Source organism: Mus pahari, chromosome 15 (assembly GCF_900095145.1).
Source record: "Mus pahari chromosome 15, PAHARI_EIJ_v1.1, whole genome shotgun sequence".
Lineage (NCBI taxonomy): Eukaryota > Metazoa > Chordata > Mammalia > Rodentia > Muridae > Mus > Mus pahari.
This window is the reverse complement of record NC_034604.1, coordinates 20,695,654-20,719,038: the sequence shown is the minus strand read 5'-3', so window position 1 is coordinate 20,719,038 and position 23,385 is coordinate 20,695,654. Positions and strand designations below refer to the sequence as shown.

At 44.8% G+C, this 23,385-nt stretch overlaps 1 protein-coding gene across 4 annotated transcripts in view; it reads right to left on the bottom strand.

The window, feature by feature from the left end:
- Positions 1–23,385, bottom strand: part of Fhod3 (formin homology 2 domain containing 3) — a 421,297-nt gene that overhangs the window by 39,483 nt on the left and 358,429 nt on the right. For all 4 annotated transcript variants that reach the window (XM_021214495.2, XM_021214497.2, XM_029547105.1 and 1 more), the window contains 3 exons: positions 22,335–22,546; positions 4,382–4,660; positions 1,217–2,097 (listed from right to left, as the gene is read on the bottom strand). In XM_021214495.2, the coding sequence (XP_021070154.1) occupies positions 1,217–2,097; positions 4,382–4,660; positions 22,335–22,546 (1,372 nt within the window). The remainder of the gene's footprint in view (positions 1–1,216; positions 2,098–4,381; positions 4,661–22,334; positions 22,547–23,385) is intronic.

Here is a 23,385-nt window from a genome sequence, read left to right as displayed (position 1 = left end):
GTTTAAGGATCTCAACATGGATTTATAAGAAGACTGACCAATGAACACCACCCAGCTGACCCTCAGTATCACTCAACAGCCATGGCACCTCCTCTCTATAACACACACACACACACACACACACACACACACACACACACACACACACACACCCGTCCTAAGGATGCTACACATTGTTTTGTCTTTAGAACTGGTACCTGACTTCTAAGTCTGAGGACCCAACTCAGGCAACTTTATTCTCAGCTCAAATGATGATGAATGGATGAATCAGCTAGGCGTAGAACTGACTCAGAGTCATCAGCCTCTTATATGCCTTCCAGCCTGTCCCTCTGGCTATGAATCTGACCCAACAACAACAACAACCACTACCTATGTAAAACATTAAAGATGTTTGCCGTTGTTCCTGTGACTCAGTTGCATGGTTCTCAGGCGTGAGCTCTTCAGATGACCTTGGTTGCACTATCAAAGGTTGGGCACACTTGTCTACATCAGACTTCACAAAACTCTTTCTTATAGCCCAAATTCCTAAAGGGAAAGATAACTTCTAACCTTAAAAAAAGTTCAGTATACCCTGAATTAGACATTTGTGGGTTGAGATATCAAACGGAGGCATTATTAAAGCACATATTAGTGGGAAATATAATCTGTTATACATTGCTATATCACAATTTGCTGACCATTGTGTTATATGTCCATTCATTGTAAAGTGTTTCCCATGCATAACCCTATGCAATGCCTGTGTTAACAATACTGCAAAAAGTGATGCCTGCAGGTTCTCATACATTTAAGAAAATAAAAAACCTAAATGCATATATAATTTTTCTAGAGATGCAAATATGTCATTACTGAATATCTAGATAATTTTGGTATGTCAGCTCAGAGGATTATCCAAAGACTGAATTACTGCCTCTGGGAAAGCACTGAGTAGCTATAACTAAGTTCAAAGTGCTACTGTGGTCCCTCCCTTGAGGTGACAGTAGATGAGTATGTTCAGGACACCTGCTAAGTGAGCAAGTTCAGTTCCTTTGGGATGCACTGACATTACCCCTGGTCTACACGGCCATCATGATTGGCCTTTTTTGCTTCTTTTCCTGGGTTGTCTGAAAAGTTAGACGTTTGAGTCCCAGTAGACTGCTTACCAAGATAGGACATCTCATCAAGAACTAACCTTTCCCGCTCTTCTCCTAAGCAAGAACCATGCCAGGGCCCAGCCTACCTTGGTGACAGACAGCTCCTTAGACTTGGACTCAAACAGGTGCTCTAGTCTGGAAGTGTCCACCTTAATGGGTTCCAGTTTTGACCACAGGAATTCCCGGCACCGGCGATTGTTCTTACTTGGCCACTCAAAGGGCCGCACTTCATTCCAGAACAGTCGGATCGTCTTCTTTTTCTTGGTGAACGCTGGCTGACCCCTGGGTACCTGGGACCACCCTAAGCCCTGAGGAGTGTTGAACACAGGAGAAGCCAATAAATTACCGGGGACTGGTGGGGGAGGCACGCTGTCCAACAGGGGTGGAGGGGGTGGGGGTGGCAAACCCAGGAAGGTGGGAGGAGGTGGAGGGGGTGGCCCAGGGGCTTCCCGGTGACCGAGATCCACATCCAAAACATCAATATCGTCCTCCTCCCCTAGGTCTGTGAAATCCATGTCTTGGATTCTGAGCTCCCTTGGATTGGCCATGAGCTGGTCCCAGATGTAATCGGACTCAGTCTTCAGCTGTGCTGGGGGTGTATCCGGGACCTTGTCATGAGATTCTGAATCAGGAGAGATGGTGCCTCGCCCTACTTCTCCACTGTTGAATTTCTCAGCAAATGCCTTCACACTGCCCCGGTTGTCTAGACAGCCAATGTCCACCCTCTTGATGCTCTCCTCTGGGGCCTGAGAGTTGGCCTGCAGAGTGGATATCCTGGTGGCAAGGCTGGCCACAGCCTCCACCTCCTGCGCAGACCTCCCAGGCTCGCTGCCGTCATCCTTTTCCTCATCTTCTGTGGATTTTCTGTTATGGGCATACAGCATGTCCAGCATGAACCTTTTGCTGGTGAGGATGTCACCACACTGTCCATTTACACCCACATCCTGAAGGCTGGTGGACCACAAACCTGAAAGAACACGAGAAGGAAGTGGTAAGAAAGTCGCAGGGGGCTTTAAATCCACAAAAAAAAAAAAAAAAAATGTGTAATTTTTTACTTCTTGAATCTAAGTTTAGGCTTTTAACTTAATGACTAGAATTTTTGGAGTTCCTTGGAATCCGGTGTTCTTCAGAGAAAGGTATTAAAGCAAAAAAATAAAAAAAAAAAAAAAAAAAAAAAAATGATTGGGTTACAGCTTGGCTTCCAGATCCACTCCCTGCTTTGTTCTATATTACTGGTCTCTNAAAAAAAAAAAAAAAAAAAAAACAGTTATGTGTGAAAACAGGTGGACATGCAGGAACAACTCCAAAGAAAATACTAAGATAAGGCCCTCAAAGCAGACGGTCACAGCTGAGGAGTCAGTCCAGGCCTCCAGAATCTTCTAAATGGCAGCACTCCTGGCTGCCACTCATACTACATAACATCTTCCCTTTCCTCCTCCCGTGGCAGGAGGTCAAAATCTAACCCACCATATATAGGTAAGGGACATCTGTCATAGCTAGACTAGGGAAGGCGAGAAGTGCCCCCCTACTCCAGGGCAAGGGCTAGAGGGACATCTGTCCCCTGACTCCACACCACAATTATACTATCAGTTCAGGTTAACGGTCTCATCTCAAGAGACCTTAACGCTACCTAGAAGTCTCCTCTCCTTTCTTTGAAGTGACCCACTTGCCCTCTTCCCTTTGACTTGCCTGCACAGCTCATCCTCTGGGCTTTCTTGCTTCTGCAGTTTACCAGTTTAACAGATGAGGTCCAAAGAGCTCTGCCACTCAGCTTCCAGCCTCCCACCTCCATGAGAACGCAGTCACAGCCTTTCTCCTGTGGCTGTCCACAGATGTCCCTTAGGACCAACCACTCTATTTGTGCATTAGGAAACCACTGGGTAATTCTCTGCAATCCTCTGCCCTACTTCTTGGCCCTCTCACCAGTACTCCTCTGCCCCTCCTACTGAGACCTTTCTGCCTCGCCCACCCTCAGGGCTCTCCTGTTAATACAGGTATACTTTCTCCTGTGTTAAAGCCTCCCCTGACTCCTCTTATCTCTACCTCACTCCCAGCTTCTGATCTTTCCCTTTAAGATAATATTGCTTCTAAAAGTTGTTTCACTTACTGCTCCCGTTTCTCTCCTTGTAAGGCTCATAGACGCAAGCTTCTGCTTACCCAGCCCTTTCCAACTGTTTCTTTCCAGGAGGCCAGTGGGGTTCAGTGTCCCAGTCTTCCATTCCAGACTTCACAGGCACCCAGTCTGTTTCCCTCTTTCTGTCTGCCTCTTCCTCACCTTTGACCTTGACCGGTCCTCAAACCGCATGTCTCATTCGCTCTCTCAGCCCCACTTGCCTTAGTCTCAGAGTTTTCAAGACCATTCACGAATGGGTCTTGCAGTCCCACTTTCCTTCTGGAGTGGGTTTGTGTCCCCTGATGGCAGCTTTCTCCACCCCAGTACTATTCCAATCCTTGGCACCTACTTTGTGATGCTCGGTAGGCAGCAGAGCCGGGGATCCTGCTGACAGACCTTCCCTCCACAAGGAGACCCTAACCTCTTTCCTCCTATCTCACTCTTGCTCCATCCCAGCTGGCCAGGTCAGCTCTCCTTGTAAGCAAGGAGTCTGCTTTGATAGAAGATAATGGTCTTTCTTAAGAGATAGTCACATTCTTTCTCCATTGTTCGGGAAATGCTGGCTTTTCTTATGACAACACAACAGGGTGGTTATTTTAAAGATGCTGGTATTCTTGCCTATTTCTTTACTCTTTTAATTCTTGTGTACATTTTGTACATTATTTATTGTCCCTCTTGTCCTTGACAACCATGCTGTTTTACAAGTACTAATTCGATTTGTTTCATATATCTATTCTGGCCGTGGCTTTTTATATACTTCCCTCAAACGAGTCTTCTAAAGGAATAGATGACATCCTAACCTGTCTAAACTTCAGGCAGAAATTAGAACATGCCAAATTTGCCATTATCAGCATTGAAACCAATAAAGGGAACCTAGTGGTTTCTTTCCCACAGCTTGCTTCTCAGCACCATTCTACCTTCTGGACCCTCTTCACCACCTATGGAACTAAGAGGTCCCACAGCTCAGGAGGCTACAGAACCTGAGCTCCAGTGGGAAGCTGCTGGCTGGCTGGCACCATGGGCCAGGTGACACAGCTGAGGGAGGGAGCAGTTCCCACGGGTCACCTTGGCAGGGTAGCCTATGGCCAGGCTCTATAGCAGAGCCTCTGTCTGCACATGGAGAAGGGGTTCCATTTACCAGCCACCCTGTCTTCGGACAGTTTGTCTTCCTTCTCTTCCCTCTCCAAGGTGCTGCTGGAGGATGAGATGCTGGAAGCCGAGCAGTTGTCCCTCTCGTTCACCTCTTCGTTTTGCCTCTCTTTTTCACTCAGTGAAGCTCTTTCCTCTGGCTCTAGCTCCAGCACTGGCTCTTCTTGGCTCTCTGCTCCCCTGTGGGCAGATGCTATGTCCTGGATGGCTTCATCAGCACCCTGCCCAGCTTCCACCTCCAGTTCAGGCTCGTGGTCCTTACCATTTACTGATGGAGACAAGAGTAGAGATTACATTAAGAACAGATTTTTCTGGAGGATAGGGGTCACCCAAAAAATTGGTTTGATTCCTCTGGGGGAAAAAAAATAAAAAAGTAGCCCCCAAGAATCATTCCTGTTCTGTCGTTATGGAGCTAATGGTCTGCTGCTATGATCAATACTGTGCAGGTGACATGTAAGTCCACTTTAGAATGTGGCTATTAGACATGCCAGCTTCAGTGAGCTGAGCCTCAGAAACTGGAGATGTTGTAACAGCAACACAAAAGATGTCAGAGACCTTAGGAACCTGAGGATCCCACGTGTACCGCTAGTACTGCAGATGGAAAGGGCCATGTGGTACAGATATAGGTAACCTCTAGAAGCTGACAGTGAACCCTGGCTGGCAGTCAATAAAAAACAGGGTCCCGATCTACAAGTGCAAAGTGACAGTTAGTGAGTCAGAAGGATGAGTCTTGGGTCTCTGGATCAGAGCCCAGGTGGCCACAGGAACCCAGCTGAGCCATGCTGGAAGACTGCAAGACAACATGCATGGAACTATTTTCAGTGGTGATGTTTTGGGCCATTTCTTATGCAGCAGCATAAAATGAATGCACTATCTTTGTGGGGGAAACAGCAAAACCCACAGTAAATCTAGCTGACTTTCAAGTGGCAGTCCCAAGCGTTCTGACATTGGAGGCTGACCCAGGGAGGCTGATCCCCCTGGGATCAGATGTTTGGATACTGCTTGCCCAGTGGCATAAAGTTAGCTTTTCAAGGGATCACTTGTGTCTCACTTTGGAGAAGCTCGTGCCTACAATCTTGTGTGCACAATTGTCTTTACATGGGTGTCGTCTTTCTTTCTTCTCCCTCAAGCCTATGCTTAAATCTATAACCCCTTTCTTAATAAACTTCAACTCTGCTTCATAACAGATATTCTTAAAGTATTGGGTTAGAAAGACAGCTTGATGGGCAAGAGCACTTGTGGCCCTTGCACAGGACCTAGGTTCAAGTCTAGTCCCCACCATGGTGGGTCACACCATCTATAAACTTAGTTTTATGATATCCAAGAGGTATGCATATGGTGCACTTATATACATGCAGGCTAAGTATTCATACCCATAAAGTTAAAATGTTTTAAAGTACTGGGTAGGATAGCTTAGACCTGTAGTCCTGGCCCATCAGAAGTGAAGGAGAGGACCAGTGAGTATCTGTGACTAGCAGGGCCACAGAGTGAGCTCCATATCAGTCTACGAGACTCTGAAAAAAACAAAACAAAACAAAACAAAACACTGTCACCAACCAAATAAAAATAAAAACCTTAAACAAAAGGACCACTCATGGGCAGGGGCCTGTGTGTAAAGCATCAGAGACTAGAAACACTGCGAGGGACAAGGCAAAATGCTCACATTCCCAGTCATGTGCCGCTCCACAGTGTAGCAAAATGGCTCTGTCTGCCTCATGCCTGGTTTTGCTGAGCAAAGCTCTCAGCTAAGAAATTTGGACAAGTAACAGAATGACTGAGAATATAAAAACCTCCAGCCAAACGCCATCTGGATAGGCCAGACGAGGCTGGGTCACTCCTGACAGCAACTGCTCTGGGCTGGAAGAGGCTACACTGCCAGGATTCTGACAGTTCCTAGAGAATATTTGTTCAAGTCCTGAGTGTATGTGTGTGCACAGACACAGACACAGACACACAGACACACACACACACACACACACACACACACACACACACACACACACAGACAAACACACACACAAGTTGATGAAGACATTCAGGCAGGAACTAGAAGAGATCTATCCAGATCCCATAAAATGAGTGGATCAGGCAAGTTCACTTGCTTGTTCAGTCTCCCCCAACCCCCTCTTTTCTGGAGCATACTGCTGCCTTCAGGGTGGGGAGAGATGGTCATAAGGTACGCAGGCCTGGCCTCTTAGCCTATCAGTGAGCCAAGCTCTGCCTTTATCACAAGGAGGAAAACAGCTCTCACTGGCCAGAGGCCCAACCATCATCAATTTCTTAGCAAGAAGTCATTCTGCCAGGAGTCACTGGGGACAGCATCCCATCCCTGTGCCCTGTGTTCTTCTGAGAATAAAGCAGGGAGGTACCCAAGGAAAGGGAGGATGGGAAGGGCAGAGGAAGGGTAGAAAAGGGAAGAACTGTAGACTTTTCTTATTGTTCTGGGTACTTTGCAGCCACCAAAGATATCCTGTGTGAATCCCTGCAGGCAGGAATTGGGAGTGGCATAGTGTGTACCTTCCTCCTGCCTGGATGACATTCTCTCATGCATTCATCCCTGGGGTCTCTAACCTAGCACAGGAGCCCAGTTCAGAGCTCAGAGGCTGTCCCCAGAGATGTCAGGTCTGATAACAGCAAAAGAAGACACAAAGCCACATCCCTTTTTGAGCTCACACGCCTGAGAACCGGCATGCCATGGACTGTCCCTCAAAAGGAAAACCAAGGTTTTGCTCATGGGGAAATCCTTTCTGGTGTAGGAGAATCTCAATGCTGAATTATTTTTTCATTTGATGAAATGTGCTCTTTAGTAGAGAGATACACCCTTCTGGGAGCTTTACAAGTCTGGCAGACGCGGAACATGAGCAATGGTGATATCATGACGGGGCTGACAGAAGGCATATGTGTACATGCACACTGACTTCAGAATAGCCACATCAAAATGAAAATGTGTTTGCAACATCCGAGCATGTGGCATGCACTTGGGCATTCATGGCGAGCATGTGGGGGAACCTGGACAAGGGTGTCTTCCTGTGGCTCTGTCCCTAGTAGGGTGAGCAAGGACAACTTAGCAGCCCCTGGAGACCTAGTAAAGGAGAAGGAATATGCATGGCTGCTGGCTGCTGGACTGCAGTTGGTTTGGATCACCTGTGCTGTCTTATCCCATGTAACCCCACAGGACTCAGACAGCCACACAACCCTTGGCTGGCAAAGGGTTGTCTGGACAGATGTGTTACTAGATGTTCTAGCTCTGAATGAGCCACACACTCTCAGGAACAAACAATACGATGCAATCCAAATATGTCAGAACCTAACTGCAAGGAGCTTGGGCCACTAATATGTAATTCCAAATACTGGTGAGGGGGTGTTCTTCTCATGGATCTGTATGGAAATAGTCATCTTCAAAGTCACCTACCACCTAGAACATGTGCCTCAGTATCCGCAGGGTCTGATTATAAAGCTTTGGCAAGTGGGGTCTTCCTGATCAGTTTATGAGCATATTAAGTGCTGGTCATATACATGCAACTGAAGCAAGACAAGCAAGGGATTAAGAATCAAGGCAGCAAACAGGAATGGAGGCTTATTCCTGTGAGCATGTAATAAACCAGCGTTAATGCCCAACCTCATCACCCTCTGCCTTCAGAAACTTACCACACAATAAGGTACCCTATCTGCAGCAGTCAGGGTCTTGTGTGGACAGGCACCTGCCAGGGGTGACAGGCAGATCTGAAGGGAGCAGCAGGCTAATGGTAGATCCTTCTCTAGCTACAGCTGGAACACCGTTCCTGAAGGACCACACCTTCTTTTCTCTCATCTGAGAGGCCCCATCTGACTCAGGAACTAGTTCTGCTTCACAAAGTCCCTGTCCCTCCTGGTCAATCTAAAGGAGGCACCTATGAAGACCCAGAGACACTATAGCAAATTCCACAGTGTTCTCTCTCTTTTTTCTCTTTAATCAGGGTTTCTCTTACTGACCTCTCCATACACACAGGCCTTCTTTTGGGGTTATGTTTCATGTCTATCTACAGGATAAGAGGCCTGTCACAGGAAACACGGCATGGAAGTCTGCAGGAAATGAAGGCTTTCATCAATACCTGTGGTGAACACAGTGTTTTTACCTCCAAGCTACAACTAGTCTCAGTAGTTAACAAGAACTTCTCTAGTCCAACAGTGATGTCAGCGGTGGCAAATACACTGATGACCAATCAGTTGCACCCTGGCACCAATGATGCAGGCACAGGGCCAGAGATCCTAAAATCCTGCATGGCAAGGCACAAGAGTCCTATTGCCCCATGGGCACTGCACAATGCCAGTCATTTAGCTCCTACTACCCAGTATAAAACAGCTAACAACATCCTGCATGTTTTGATATCAACAGCACAATGCACTGGGAAGGTGGTACCAGGGAAGGTGGTACCAGGAAAGAGGTAGCAAGGTGCTTTCATGAGGTCCAGAAGGGATGTGTAAGTCCCTATGTCAAAAGGACATTTAAACAACATCTTTTAGTGGTGAGAACATGCTAAGCAGGTAGAAGCAGGTACGCAGAAACCTGTAGTGCGTGCTATGTGGAAAGAGTCAAAGACATTCAGTGAGGTTCAGCTCAGAGTACAGAGGGAGCTGGTCAGCCATCTAGGGCAAGGATTATTGGCCCTGTGTACTTAGAAACACATCTAGGACTCTACCACAAGGGACAGTGATGGGTGCTTCAGGTAGAGTGCAAGCATGTTTTGTTGTTGGCTAGAAGAGTCCCCTGTCTATGCCTATGTCAGGACAAACACTCTTCCTGTTGGAACAGCTGGTCTCAAGAGCTGCATGTGTGTGTGTGTGTGTGTGTGTGTGTGTGTTGGGGGGGGGACTATGAGAGGTGCTAGGCAGACTCACTTTCTCAGGCAGAACCCATCAGGCAGGAGTGAAAAGGGAATATGGCAGGGAGGGGCTGGTGACATTCAAGGAGTCCACAAGTGAATGTGTCTCACTGGACTGCAGCATGAGCAGACAGACACAACTCAGTATCGCCAGGACACACTTAGGAAAGGCCAGAAAAATGTGCTTGGCCAGAAGCACGCTGACCTGATTTTGAGGGTTGAAAACAGATTTCAAGGTTGGAAGGAAGGATACAGGGAAGAGGCAAGGGGGGGGGGAGCCCTTAAACTCGGTTAAAGACTGGGATAATGTACCATTTATGCAAAGTGGAAAACTAACTGGAAAGGGAGGTCGCTGGTTTCACAAGGCCCCAGGGCATCACTCAATGGGTCCCTCTTTCAGTTTCGTTCACTGTTAGTGTCTGTTTGAATACATGTGCATGCCTGTCACAGTGTGTGTGTGTGTAGGTCAGAGAACTGCGTGAAGTCATTTCTCCCCTTCCACCTTTACACATGGGTCCCAGGGATCAAACTCAGATCATCAGACTTGTGCAGTAAGCCTCTCCATCCACTGACCTTCAAGGGTCTTTCTGCACCAGAGAAACAACCATTATAGGAGCCAAGAGTCCCGTGGACATGAGAAGCCAGAGAGGAGGAGACACTTTGTCCCTTGTTCCTTAATCTGTGGATACAAAAGACTATACCATCTTGTACATCACAGAACTGAAGAAACAAGGGAGGGAAGGAAAGACCCAAGCGTGGCTCTAGTTCCTCCTTGTTTACAAAGGCAGCTGAGCAGAGGCCTTTAAAGCTCAACACTACCTCCTCATGGGGTCTTCAAGACCTCTGCTGCATGTTGGGCCCCACTTAGCTGAAGTAAAAGACAAAAATGACTATGTGTTAAGCATCTGTCCCACCCACATGTTGTTCTGGGAAGCTTATTAATGTCACCCTATTTAATTTCCCCATCTAGAATGCAAAGTGAAGATTCATGTCCCCGTGTATGAAGTGAGACAGCATCTTTGAATAAACAGCTTGGCCAGGACTATACAATGAGCTGAATACAAGAGCACTCACCATTGCCAAGCTGCCCCTAACCACACTTCTAGGGCTGGCAGGCAAGGAGAGACTAGAAAAGTTATACCAGTGCCCCATGTACCTGGATGGTTTGCATAGGTTGTCAGCAACCCTTTCCGCCCTGTGGTTTTTTCTCCTGCTTATGGTTCTTAGTGAGTGGCAGTCACTCACCATAGTCCTGTATGGCCTAGCAGTAGAACCATTTCCTATTTTTCCTGCTTCCTTAAGGTGCCTGACTGCCTCTGATGACCCCTTGTCCTCCCTACACCTCTGCCAGCAGCCTTTCTCTAAACATCTCTCCCAAGCCTAGCCTACTGTCTTCCTCCAGGATCTCTCTGACAGGCAGAGCACACAGGATGACCTAGATCGACCTGCCCCATGTCCTAATTACAGGTTCTACTGTGTAGAAAGAAGGAATATTTCTGAAAACCAATAACATGCAGTGGGCAGGGACATGTCAAATGGCTGCCTTCATCAATGTCCCCACTAGTGGAGTCCAATGTCTACTTATAACATCTAGATCCAGCCAATCTCTGGGTGGCTTCCATCAGTTTTGGACTATGATAGTGTCTTGATGGCTCTGCCAGAACTTGGCTCTCAGGCAGGTCTTATGAAACCAGCCGGTTCTATAACAGCTCCTCCAGCAGTGCACATTCCAGGGACCTCCCTAGTTTAGAGCTAATAACTAACACCATCAACTCAAGACTTGAGGTTTAATCGCATAAATCTGAGAAAGGTCCCAGGAGAAAAGACTCATGACTTTGAAAATTCTTTAGACTCTGCCTTTGGTGTTGGGCCAGCTCTAGCTGAACTGTTCATGGAGATTTATCTAAAGCAGGCTTTCTCCGCCCCAGTACTGTGGACATTAAGGGCCAAACAATTCCTTTACATGAGCAAGTATTCCTGCAGATTATAGGATTCATAGCTCTCTGATTTCTTCTCACTAGAGAACCTTAACATCACCCCCACAACCTTCCCACCACTGTGACAAACGAAGATGTCCACAGGCACAGCCAAATGTCTCCAAAGTATAAAATCAGCCCGAAATGGAATCTGTGCACAGGAATACATTCATTATTAGTTGGGTGCAAACGCAGCTATGCAAGTTTCACAAAAGGAGTGTGCTGTCGGGGTGGAGCCATGGTGAGCAGTTAGAGGGTACCTACTGTTCTCTCAGGACTGGGGTTTTGCTCACAGCACCTACATGGTGGTTCAAAATATTCTATAACTCCAGTTCCAGGCAACCCAATGCCCTCTCCTGGCATCTGTGGGCACTGCAGGCATGTAGTGCACATAAACTAATGTAAGCACAGAGACACACACATATTTTTAATGTAACATGCTATCACGAGCAAAATACCAATTCTGCTATTGATTTGTAGGCCTTCAAATCTAAGGCCCCAGCGATGCTTAAAATTTTAGAACCAATGCCTAAAGTTTATATCTAAGACACTCTACGTTACCTCTAGAGACGCCACTTTATAGACCTGGTAACTGCCCTCCACAGTCCTAACCATCAATATTTCCTCCTTTAGCAACAGTGGAACAGTAGGTGAAGTTCTAGCCTTGCACTCAAAGGCTATGCTATCGCCAAATCCACACTCTGACACTCTTAGATCACACTCAGTTCCACATGTTAGTCATACTCCAAAGAGCTCATGGGAATAAAGAAGAGCTCTTTATGGACTCAAGTGCATTTGGGCTCCGTGTTAGACAAGATCACAAGTGCTTCAGGAATGATCGTTTCTAGGCTGGACGTTCAACACAGTGGTAGAGTGCCTGCCTAGTTTCTGTGAGGTCTTGGTTCAAAGTACATAGTCCTCCTGCACACAAAATACACACACAAACACACACACACACACACACACACACACAGCACACACATACCCATGCACTCATATATCTGGGGAGGTAGTTCAGTCCTATCATGCATTCAAGCACAGGACCTGAATTCAATACACAGAATCCACATTAAAGCTGGCATGGAGCTATGTCCTCGTAATCCTAGTGCTAGAAAGCTAGAGTCAGGCAGATTTCTGGAGCTCTCTGGCCTGCTAGTGTAGCCTATGTGTGAGTAAGCTAGGAAACCCTATCTCAACAAACAAGTAGGATGACAAACTGAATAATGACATCTGACATTGACATCTGACCTCCATATGTATATGTTCCCGTATGCACACACATATGTATGCCTAAGTTTTTATGCATTATGAAACCTAATATATATATATATATATATATATATATATATATATATATATATATATATATATATATATATATATATGTGTGTGTGTGTGTGTGTGTGTGTGTGTGTATGCATATATGCACATATCTAAAATTTCTACTCCTCTCTTCCTTTTCAGAAGACACTTCTAACTGGGAGTTCGACACTGTAGCATCACATTTCAGATTCAGTTACTGTGTGCTTGATAAAGCACAGTAAATATTCTATTTCATAATATAAACAGAAACTGGAATGCTGACCCAGGTCCTTGTACTGTTTATTGATATATTGTTATTTTGAAGTCATGTGATAGAATCCCAAACACGAGGCCATGAAGACTTCCTCTGAACTGTGGAAATATCATCCTAAAAGTTAGACACACTGGTCCTGTTCTGGTTCCAACAAGTTGAATGGGATAGACTTTAATCCTCACTCATCCCTGGATAAACCTTTCTTTGAGAGTAAGACATTCCAAACTGGGAGAGTTTTCCAGACGCCTCTCTGGCCCTAGTCAAGCTTCAAACAGAAGCACCAAGGGTATCAAAGGAGCATGTAGACATTAAGATGGGACAGTCCTACATAGCTGCATCCAACCAAATAAACTGACAGAGCCTATCTTTTTTTTAATCAGTAAGTTTTCAGGCCTCTCAATAATTCAGTTACATCATAAATAGATGTTCTTCTGGGACAAAAGTCAAAAATCTCTTGATTACTAAATATTTATTGATATTTGTCATGGTTGAGGTACCATTCAGTGTATAAACAACTTAGATATTAAAAAATTATCTTACCCAAGGTATTCTCCCTGTTCAAATTGTCTGTTAAGTCACAGCAAAGAGACAATAGAAGATCAAACAACTAGCAGCTGGGGACAATATTAGCTCTCCGGATCAGTATAATCTGACCAAGTATAGTTAGAAACAGCTGACCCAAGCCGGGGGCACAGCCAGACATCTCACCTCTAAAGCCTCACCCCAAACAATGGTCCCCAACTTAGAACATCTGTCACTCCTGGAAGTGGCTTTCCAGTTACTCTAAGACTCAGCAGTTTATCTCCATTTCTCAGCAAATAAATTCACAAAGAAAAAAAAATGTAGAATTAGCACAAAAGTAAGTGACAGGCAGGCCCAGAAACATAGTTCTTAGTCTTGAGCCCCCAGCATGTAGTACTTTTCTATAGTGATTGAATGGACAAAGGGGTGATTTTAAGAAATAGATATATTTTACGAACCATACTCTCAATTTTCAATTAGCATGTCTAGATCTTCACAAAGAAGTGTCCCTTCACAAAGGGACACTTGTCAATTCAGTGGAGAAATACCCCCACAGGCCAGAGTTGTATATTCTGCTCACAGGGAGTTCCCTGGATAGCCATGGAAGTGTCCTCTAGCTTTTCTAAATGAGGAATAGGAGGTCTGGCACATCTGGGGTGTCACCTTATACATAAGACGTCTACAGAGAATGTCCCGGCAAGTCTTAATGCCTTAAGGAACTTAATGACAGAAGCACCTGAGGAGTGGGAGATACTTAACCCCAGGACCCAAAAGTACAAGGGTAGAGACACGGACTACATTTTTTTCAGAGGCAGGTAACCATCAGAAGTGGGCATGGGAGGGTTGGGTGAAAGGGGAGTATGAAAAAAAAAGGGCTTGGTAGTAACTTTGAAAAATCTACCATGCAGAGGACAACAATGTAGGTATGAGAAAAATGACACAATATGGGGAGATGGTGTGGCAAAGAGAGGACCCTGAAGCAAACAGCACATTCCCTCTGTAGATTATCTATAAGATGTAGAGGAGATCAAAGAGGTTGCATCAAAAAAGTTACGAGAACCTTCTAGTATATCTATCGGGCTTGTTCAGAGCAGCTCCAACTTAGAAAGACTTAAAAGAAACATGTCTGTCTCAAGCTTAACAAAATGCATTGCAGGGTCCCTGGTCCCAGGGGTGGGTCTTATAAAATTGGGATTTTAGGGCCTATAAAACCAGCATGTGCTTACTCAGCAATACTACAGCAGTGTCTATGGGGAGTGGGTACCTGTGATGATTTCTATATGCTCAGCCCAGGGAGTGGCACTATTAGAAGGTGTGGCCCTGTTGGAGCAGGTGTGTCCCTGTGGGTGTAGGCTTTAAGACCCTTATCCTAGCTGCCTGGAAGTCAGTATTCTACTGGCAACCTTCAGATGAAGACGTATAACTCTCAGCTTCTCCTGAATTATGCCTGTCTAGATGCTGCTGTGTTCCTGCCTTGGTGATAATGGACTCAACCTCTGAACCTGTAAGCCAGTCTCAATTAAATATTGTCTTTATATGACTTGTCTTGGTCATGGTGTCTGTTCACAGCAGTAAGACCCTAACTAAGACAGGATCAAAGTAGAAGTTATGGACATACCGTTGTGGCGACCAAGGTCCTGAGCCAAGGAAGGTAGGCAGGAGCAACCTCAGATGATCATTTATTGTTATTTTCAAGGTCTTGGCTGTTGGCAGAAAGGCTGAAGACCCTCATTGTCCCAGCTCACAGAACCTCCTGCCTAGACCCGAAATCATCAGTATAAGGTTCCCACCTTGAATAGAAGGCACTCATATCTCCTGTAGCCTCCCAGTGTAGGCAGGACTCATGCTCCTCACATTCTTTTTATTAAACAAAACTAAGCAAATTAATTGCTATTTAAAACATGATTTTTTTTGCTTACCCTTAGTAGGCTTTAAGATATAAAATTCATAGTAAAATTTGTTATAAAAAAAAACAATGAAAAAAATTGTCCTTCAATGTTGGGTAACAACTGCCTATAGATTCCTTATGTTTCTACAGCCTGGCAAGCAGAGGCACTGAGAGCCCTTCTTCTGGAATACTTTCTAAGGATATGTATAGAGAGAAATGTTCTTGGAAGATAGAAATGGGAGAGAGAGAAAGAATATGTACACGAGAGTGAGTGAGAATAATCATCTCACTGTCCAACACTCTGTGTGTCTCTGGGATGAGGGGAAGGTTTGCTTACAGCCCTATACTAGGAGTTCCTCTCTTCAGGTTTCTCACAGTTACATATCTAGGCATCATTAGTCCACTTCACATCACCACGGGAACCAGGGCTAGGGAATACGCCAATCAAGTAGAAGTTCTCTGCTACCTCTGGCCCTGTAAGCATAAAGTTCTCATCTCTGACCCTAGAGCTCCATGCTCATGTTTAGCATCTCTGAAGTTGTTGCAGCCCAGTCCATTAAAGGTGGAATAAAAAGTCCCAAAGCTTTCACAGTTCTTAACAACAGTTTCTATGAGATCATCATGATGATCAGGAAGTGCCCACTTATCCAGTTTCCCCAATGTTATTTTGTGCTTTCTCTTTCCTTAAGGTTTATTCTTTATCTACTTCAAAAGACTCAAAACTTCAGTGTGCCAAAGTATAGTACAAGAAGGGCCTGGGGAGACAGTCCAATGGTTAAGAACACTTGCTGTTTTTGCAGAGGACCCAAGTTCAGTTCCAAGTACCCATTTGATATTTCACAACTGTCTGCAGCTCAGTTCAGAGAATCCACTACCCTCTTCTAACCTGTCCAGGCACTGCATGCACATAGTATACACATACAATATCATGTGAAACGTTCACATATATAAAATAAAAATAAACCCTCAAGAGAAAAATATGGCACAGGAAAAACATTGCAAGCCACTAGCAAACTGTTCAAGGAACAAGGTTGCCTTTCCCAGTGAATTGCAGGTAGGTGTGAAGACGTTGAGTAGGCATCTATGACAGAGACAAAGCCCCGGCCTTCAATGGAGCTCCTGATGGATTTGGTCAAAGGAACCAAATGGCATCAAGAAGGTGAAGAATGAGGAGGAAGTGCAGGTCCCAGTCCCACTGCCACAGGAATCAAGTTTCTATCCAATTAATAAAACACTGGGCTGAAGGCATCCAAAAGTTTCATGCTCATGAACCGGCAAGCATGAGGCCGATGACTGATACTGTTCCACAGCTGCTAGGCCAGGTGGAAACGGCACCAGCTGTTTCTATCTCATGCCACATGGATTAGGTAAACTAGGACAGTACCTATAACCTGAAGGAGACTCAAACAGCACACAACAAAGGTGACCGTGACGCACAGTTGATAGGAATGATGACTACAGCCAAGATGATGGACGGGTCATTTGTGAGATGCTTATTCATTTAAATGGACTGAACATTTCACGTCAGAACTGTATGTTTATACTTTATTTCCAGAGGCCAGAAACCAAAGGCTATAGGAATTTTCTTAATTCTGGGACTTTAAATGCATGGATCCCAGAAAGAAGCATCGGTAAGCTACCGTCAAGAATTTCTACAAATTCTTCCAGGTGACTATGTAATTGGATTAGCCATGTATCATATTCCCAGAGTCAGTAAGTCCTTTGGAAATACCTTAAAGTCTAATTACAGATAGCAAAAGAAAGCTGACTACTGAATATATTTTTCTTGACATACATTTCATGTAGTATGTCTAATGTTTGAGATGCATCCTCTAAGGTCTCATCTCTGGGCACACATGGGAAACAAAGGTAACCTAGCCTTTATTACATTGCCTTAGTAAAAGCCATTTATAAGCACTCAATAGGAACTTCCTTCCATTAAGAACCATAATTTCTTTCCATCTAGACTCATGAGGGCCCTGTGTTTGCGAAAAGGAGCATACAGGAGCAAGCTTCCCATTCCCCAGGGAAGGCAGTCAAGCCAAGGGCACAACCCAGGGACCACCACCAATAGCTGCCTCCCAGGACAGCATTTTTTTTTCTTTACTTTGTTTCCATCAAGTGCATTCCAAGGATATGGCCCATTTGGTGACAAAACTTTGTGTACTAGTTACTTGTCTCATTGATACCTCTGTGTGATTGTCACTTGTCTCATTGACACTTCCTGTGATAGTCACTTGTGTCATTGATACTTTGTGATAGTCATTGTGTCATTGATACTTTGCGTGATAGTCACTTGTCTCACTGATGCTTTGTGTGATAGTTATTTATCTCCTGGGCACTTTGTATGATAGTTACTTGTGCCATTCATGCTTTGTGTGATAGTTACTTCTGTCATTGATACTTTGTGTAATGCTTACTTATCTCATTGCTCTGACAACTTAAGGAAGGAAGGAAGGAAGGAAGGAAGGAAGGAAGGAAGGAAGGAAGGAAGGAAGGAAGGAAGGAAGGAAGTTAGTTTGCGTCACGGCTCAAGAGTATAGTCCATCATGTTAGGGAAATCATGGTGACAGGACCTGAGGCCTCAGGCCACATGCTGCATCCACAGTCAGACCACAGCAGGGAATGAATGGTAGGGTCCAGTTTTCTCTTTCTCTTTTATTGAGTTCAATACCAAAGGCTGTAGAATAGTATCACCCACAGTAGGTGGATCTTCCCACCTAAAATTAGCCTAACCCAGATGATCCCTCAAAGATATGCTAAAAGGACCATGCCATTGATGAAGCTAGATCCCATCAACTGGACAGTTCAACTGAAGCACCACACTTGACTGTACTGATGTTTTACTCACAGCATACATATTATTCCTTTTAATTCTCTGTAATACTTTTTAAAAAAAAAATCATATCAAAGAATTTTATACTAAAAGGAAACCTTCACTTTGATCAGTGAGAAGATCTTTGATTCCAGAGTCATCCGTGGGTTTCTTCAGAAGAATGATAGGAAATAAACTTATCATATACTCTGCTGCAAGCCCTTAGGTCTCAGTAAAACAGCAACCTACCCAAACAATGGATGAAGGGAGATGCTTCGGCGTGTTTACCACAAACTGGGGCTGGTTGTGCTAGCTACAACGCAGCGCCAGAACGAGCACATATACATGCCATCAGAGTCTGCTAGTTTGACATAAGAGGAAAAATACCCAGACCATGACAGCAAAGACTAGGCAGTTTGGGGACACACATCTGCTGTGAGCTGCAAAGGGGACAGATGGAGAAATAACTTCAGCACACACTGGCTTGCGGTGAGGGGCAGTGGCATCATTTACACGGAGCTTCCAGCATCTTTAGCTGAGACTGATTTTGATTTCAGAGTTGACTCACTGGATGGTACACAGTGCTATTCGCATTTAGCCATCAGGTTTGCCCTTCGCAAGTGTGTATTTTGTAAGAGGAATGAGAAGAAATTCAAACACTTTCATCTCTCTCTTTTGTTTTATATTTTGAGACAGCACTTTCTGCAGCCCTTGATCACAGTATGCTGCCAAGGCTAGCTTTGAACTCTTGATGCTAGTGCCTCTACTTCCCCTGTGTTTGGGATTACAGGTCTGTGCCACCAATGCCTGGTGCTTATCCTTTTAAAAGTTCTCCAGAATCCAAGCAAATAATGGTATGCTGGATGTGAGGAGGAATGCCACAGCCTCTTGAGGTGGAGACAGGAAGGTTAGAAGTTCAAGGGCATTCTTTGCTATGTAGAGAAGCCTGAGATCTACCTATGGTACATGAGACCCTGATTCCAACAGCTAAAATCAAAGGTAGTAAAAGTAGCCACAAAGTGACCTATCATCTCGAGCCATAGTTTAGTAACAAATATTAGTTTTCCCCTTTCCTATCAATATGATTCTGAAATGCTGACTTTGGGTAAACATTGGAGAGAGGATCAGCAAACAGAAGGTATGGCATAAACTAGAACAATACAAAGCATGGGCCACTGTGATGCTGGGATGCAGCTCTTCCCACGGACTCTTCTCCCAGCCCTGTCAGCAACAGCCAGCAGGAATCTTCCCTTGCATTTGATCCCCAGGAAACTATAGATGATACCACCTCCCCTCATATATATATATATATATATATATATATATATATATATATATATATATAATTCCAAATGTTGGATTATAAATATTGGGGATAGGCAAAAGGTTATTTTGGAAATTTGAAAATGGGACCTGGTAGTAAGAAGAGACTAATAATAGAAGGGCTGCAGAGTATTTCAAAGGACATTAATAGAACGGGTGGTGGTGGTGTGGGGGAGGTTAAATCATTGTCACTTCAACTTTGGAAGTCTGTCATAGAGTCCCCAAAGCAGCAGGAACACCCAGCAGTTCTCATAAACATTTTTCTCTTATGGAATTCTCTTTAGACTGTTATCATCCCTAATTTGTGTATAATCATGTGTCCAAGTTTGTGTGTTTGTGTGTAAATGTGTGCATGAGGGTCAATGTTGGGTGTCTTCCTTGATGACTTTTCCATCTTAATTTTTAAAGAAGGATCATCCACTGAACACAGAGCTCATCATGTGGCTGGCAGGCAGGCTCCCAGAACTCATCTGTCCCTGCCTCTCCCAGTGCCGGAGGCCTAGGTGTAACCGTCACATCTGACTTTTTCATGCACATGGAGGATCCAAACTCAGGAACACTGTGTTTGCACAGCAAACACTTTACTGACTGAGCTATCTCCCTAAACCCTCATTTCCAATCTGAAACACAGGAGGATGAGAAAGTCAGAATGTACTGTGGTTCCACTGGTTCAGATTACAATTAATGAAAGAAGGAGACACACCCACCTACATCCTGAAAGACCCACTGATCCCCCCACAGGAATGCCAACAACAGCACATGATACTTTATTTATGCACAAGTGTATAAATTCATCCCTGCTTCGCGTTTCACATCCAAACCTCACCAGCGTGATTTCAGTCAAACGTTTCTACTTCCCCACTAAATAGGAAAATGACATTCACTCTGGAAGCTTACTGGAAAAAGTTCATATTGATTAATATATATCACTAATATAGCAACATATATATGTATATATATAAAACATATGTACATATATAACATATATATATAACATATGTACATATATATTTATGTGTATACACACACATATATGTGGATAGATAGATAGATAGATAGATAGATAGATAGATAGATAGATAGATAGATAGATAGACACACATATATGTGTGTGAATATAACTGATAGGGGTATATGTATGTGTTTTACTTCCTGTGCTCTTCTGGGGGCTTAAAACAGTTTTTTCCTAGATAGGATGGTCTCAGATTCAACTCTAGTTGGACATAATCCTTGAGGAATTGTCTTCTGCTGAAAGCACTGAGTATTTAAAAATCTGAGGGTAAACAATATTTACACATACCACCAATCTCCTGTTTGGGACTATTCTATATTTCATAGTTTACAGTATCATTTTCTAAACAGCTGGAAGTATACATTAGAGTTTAAAGTCCCCAGATTAAGCACTGAACCACAACTTTGCCAGAGGCAAGTTTTTATATTGCCTGTAGAAATACCAAATACAGATAAAACAATGACCTTAAGGCGGTGTTTGGAAAGCTTGGAGTTGTCACAGAATGACCTGTCTTCTTTGTGTGAGTGTGTGTGTTGATGTTTTTCTTTTATTGGATATTTTCTTTAATTACATTTCAAATGTTATGTCTTTCCAGTTCCAGGTCTCCCCTCTGGAGCCCCCTATCCCATCACCCCTCCCCCTGCTTCTATGAGGGTGCTCCCCTCCACCCCACCCACTCCTGCCTTCCCGACCTGGCATTCCCCTACACTGGGGTATCAAACTCCCTCATGCCCAAGGGCCTCTCTTCCCAACAAGGCCATCCTCTACCACATATGCACCAGAGCCATGGGTTCCTCCATGTGCACACTTTGGTTGGTGGTCCGGTCTCTGGGAGCTCAGGGGGTCTGACCTGTCTTCTCATACTCAGTCTTGGTGTTTTCAGACTGAAATTACTCTTCTGTGACTGGGCCATTCTGCTTGGAATAATCCTCCATGGAGTCAGAAACCAGGAGTAGCTAGACTATAATGTAAAGGTAGGAGGGGGCAGCCTGCTCCTGCCCAGTGGACCCTGAGGCTAGGAGAGCCAGCCCGCCCATGGTTGGATAGATAATCTTTCCATTGCACCCAGTCCTGCCTTGCCTGGAGGATGTTGCGGGTGATGGTTAGCCAACCCTCCCAGAGTTGAAAGCTTAGTATCTCAGCCGCCTTCATCTGGCTGCCTGCATCAGGCTGCAAGCCATAGCACTCAGTGAAACCCAGCAAAGCTGGCGACAGCGCTAGGAGCGGATTGTGCAAGTGCTTGTGCTGGGAGTCACGCTCTGTAGTACCATGGAAGAAAAAGGCCTCCAGTAAGCACTGCATGGAGCATCAGGAAGGCAGATGGAGGTTCCAGTGAACAACATTGCTGGGGCTTGCTCTGCTTCATTCCCCTCACCCCCAATCCCACCCCCACCCCACCCTAAAAAAAAACCTAAAACAAAACAAAACAAAATAAAATTTTCCACGGAGAATCTGCTTATCTTTACACAAGCTTGTGGACATACAGTATGCACACATGTGCACATGTACACACACACAGAGACTATATGAAAACATTTTTTAAAATTGTTCATCTATTGTCACTATATTTTAAGTTTGTTTCTTTGCTTCCAATTATTTTATTCCCATCAATTTAAAGTGAGTCAATATTTAGGCTAAGAAGATTCCAAAGATTCACCTTATTGGACAGAGCCACATATATCCAAATCATGAAGTACTAAATACTTGGTATTCATGAGTGTCAATATCAGTCTAATTTTGTATATTCTCATGTTTCAACGACCACATGAGGGTGACTTTGATAAATCAGTTTTACTTTCATCCAAGTGGCTCTGAAGACCTCTGCTGTGTCAGCGACTGCACAGGCTGCAGTTACCCCAGAAACTTACCAGTCCTGATGTCTCATGTCAGCTTGCACACTGGCTGAGCTCCGAGGAAGCCTGTTGGATGGTGATGCTCAGCTTTCCCCGCTGCTCACCCAGCACTCACCTTGGGGGCACTGCAGAGTGGGTGGGGATGAAGGCACAGGGAGAGCCTCTTGTGAGTCAGCAGAGGAGGGACTCTGGCTTGATGGGGAAGGTGAAGCAGGGGCTGCTGGCAAGCTCAGGTCCAGGGAGAGGTCAGCTCTACCCCGGCTCACGCTCGGGCTCCTAGGCTCCTTTTCCTGCGTCTCGGCTGCCAACTGCTCCAAGTATTTGTATCTGAAAGTTAAATTCCAAAGGGTTTCCGTAAAAAGAAAGAGGAGCCCGTGGCTGGCGCTTGTTTATGGATGGAACACCTGCAGAGTGAGCTGGTTTCCTGATGCATGGAGCAGAGAGCACAGGGCTGACTGGAGGCTCAGTCTGCCAGGAGCACAGGCAAAGCCAAGATGCTAGCAATTAAAAGCCCTGCATCACTCATAAGCAAGTGAGGACAAATGTCAGCATCACACAAAACCAGATCTCCCGGCTCACTGCTGCAGAATCCTCGTGCCCCCTTTAGGATGCATCTCTACAAATAACAACAATAATAAACTAGCAAATAATGACTTGCAAAAGCCTCTGGCAGGGACAGCTGAGAACTGAACCCCTGTGGAGTACACAGCTGTGAAGTGGGAGGGTTCCTTGGTGTGGCAGAGAGAAACAGTACCCCCAAATACCAAAAGGGGGCTGCTTGGACTGGAGCCCCTCTCGGACGGAATTCCTGAACCTGCTTCAACGCTCACAGCAATGCCGCTGGAATTCACTTTGTTCTCTCAGCATAGCCCATGGAAACTTTTTTTTATATTCTAAAATATTTCTGAGCAGGACTCAGACATCCAATAGCTTGGACCTGACGTCACATACAGTTTATTCATCAAAGTCAGTTTAAAAGAACAAAGATACATCTGTTTTGCATTGCAGGCAGGCAGAAACCCACTAACTGTTTATTAAGACCAGCTACCAATCATCTTCCTCATAGTGCACTTTATAGATCAGACCAAAATAACTTTGAAATATGTGCTTCTTCTGTGTAGACACACAGAAATAATACGTGAGTTAAGCTGCGGCAGGTCTCCTGT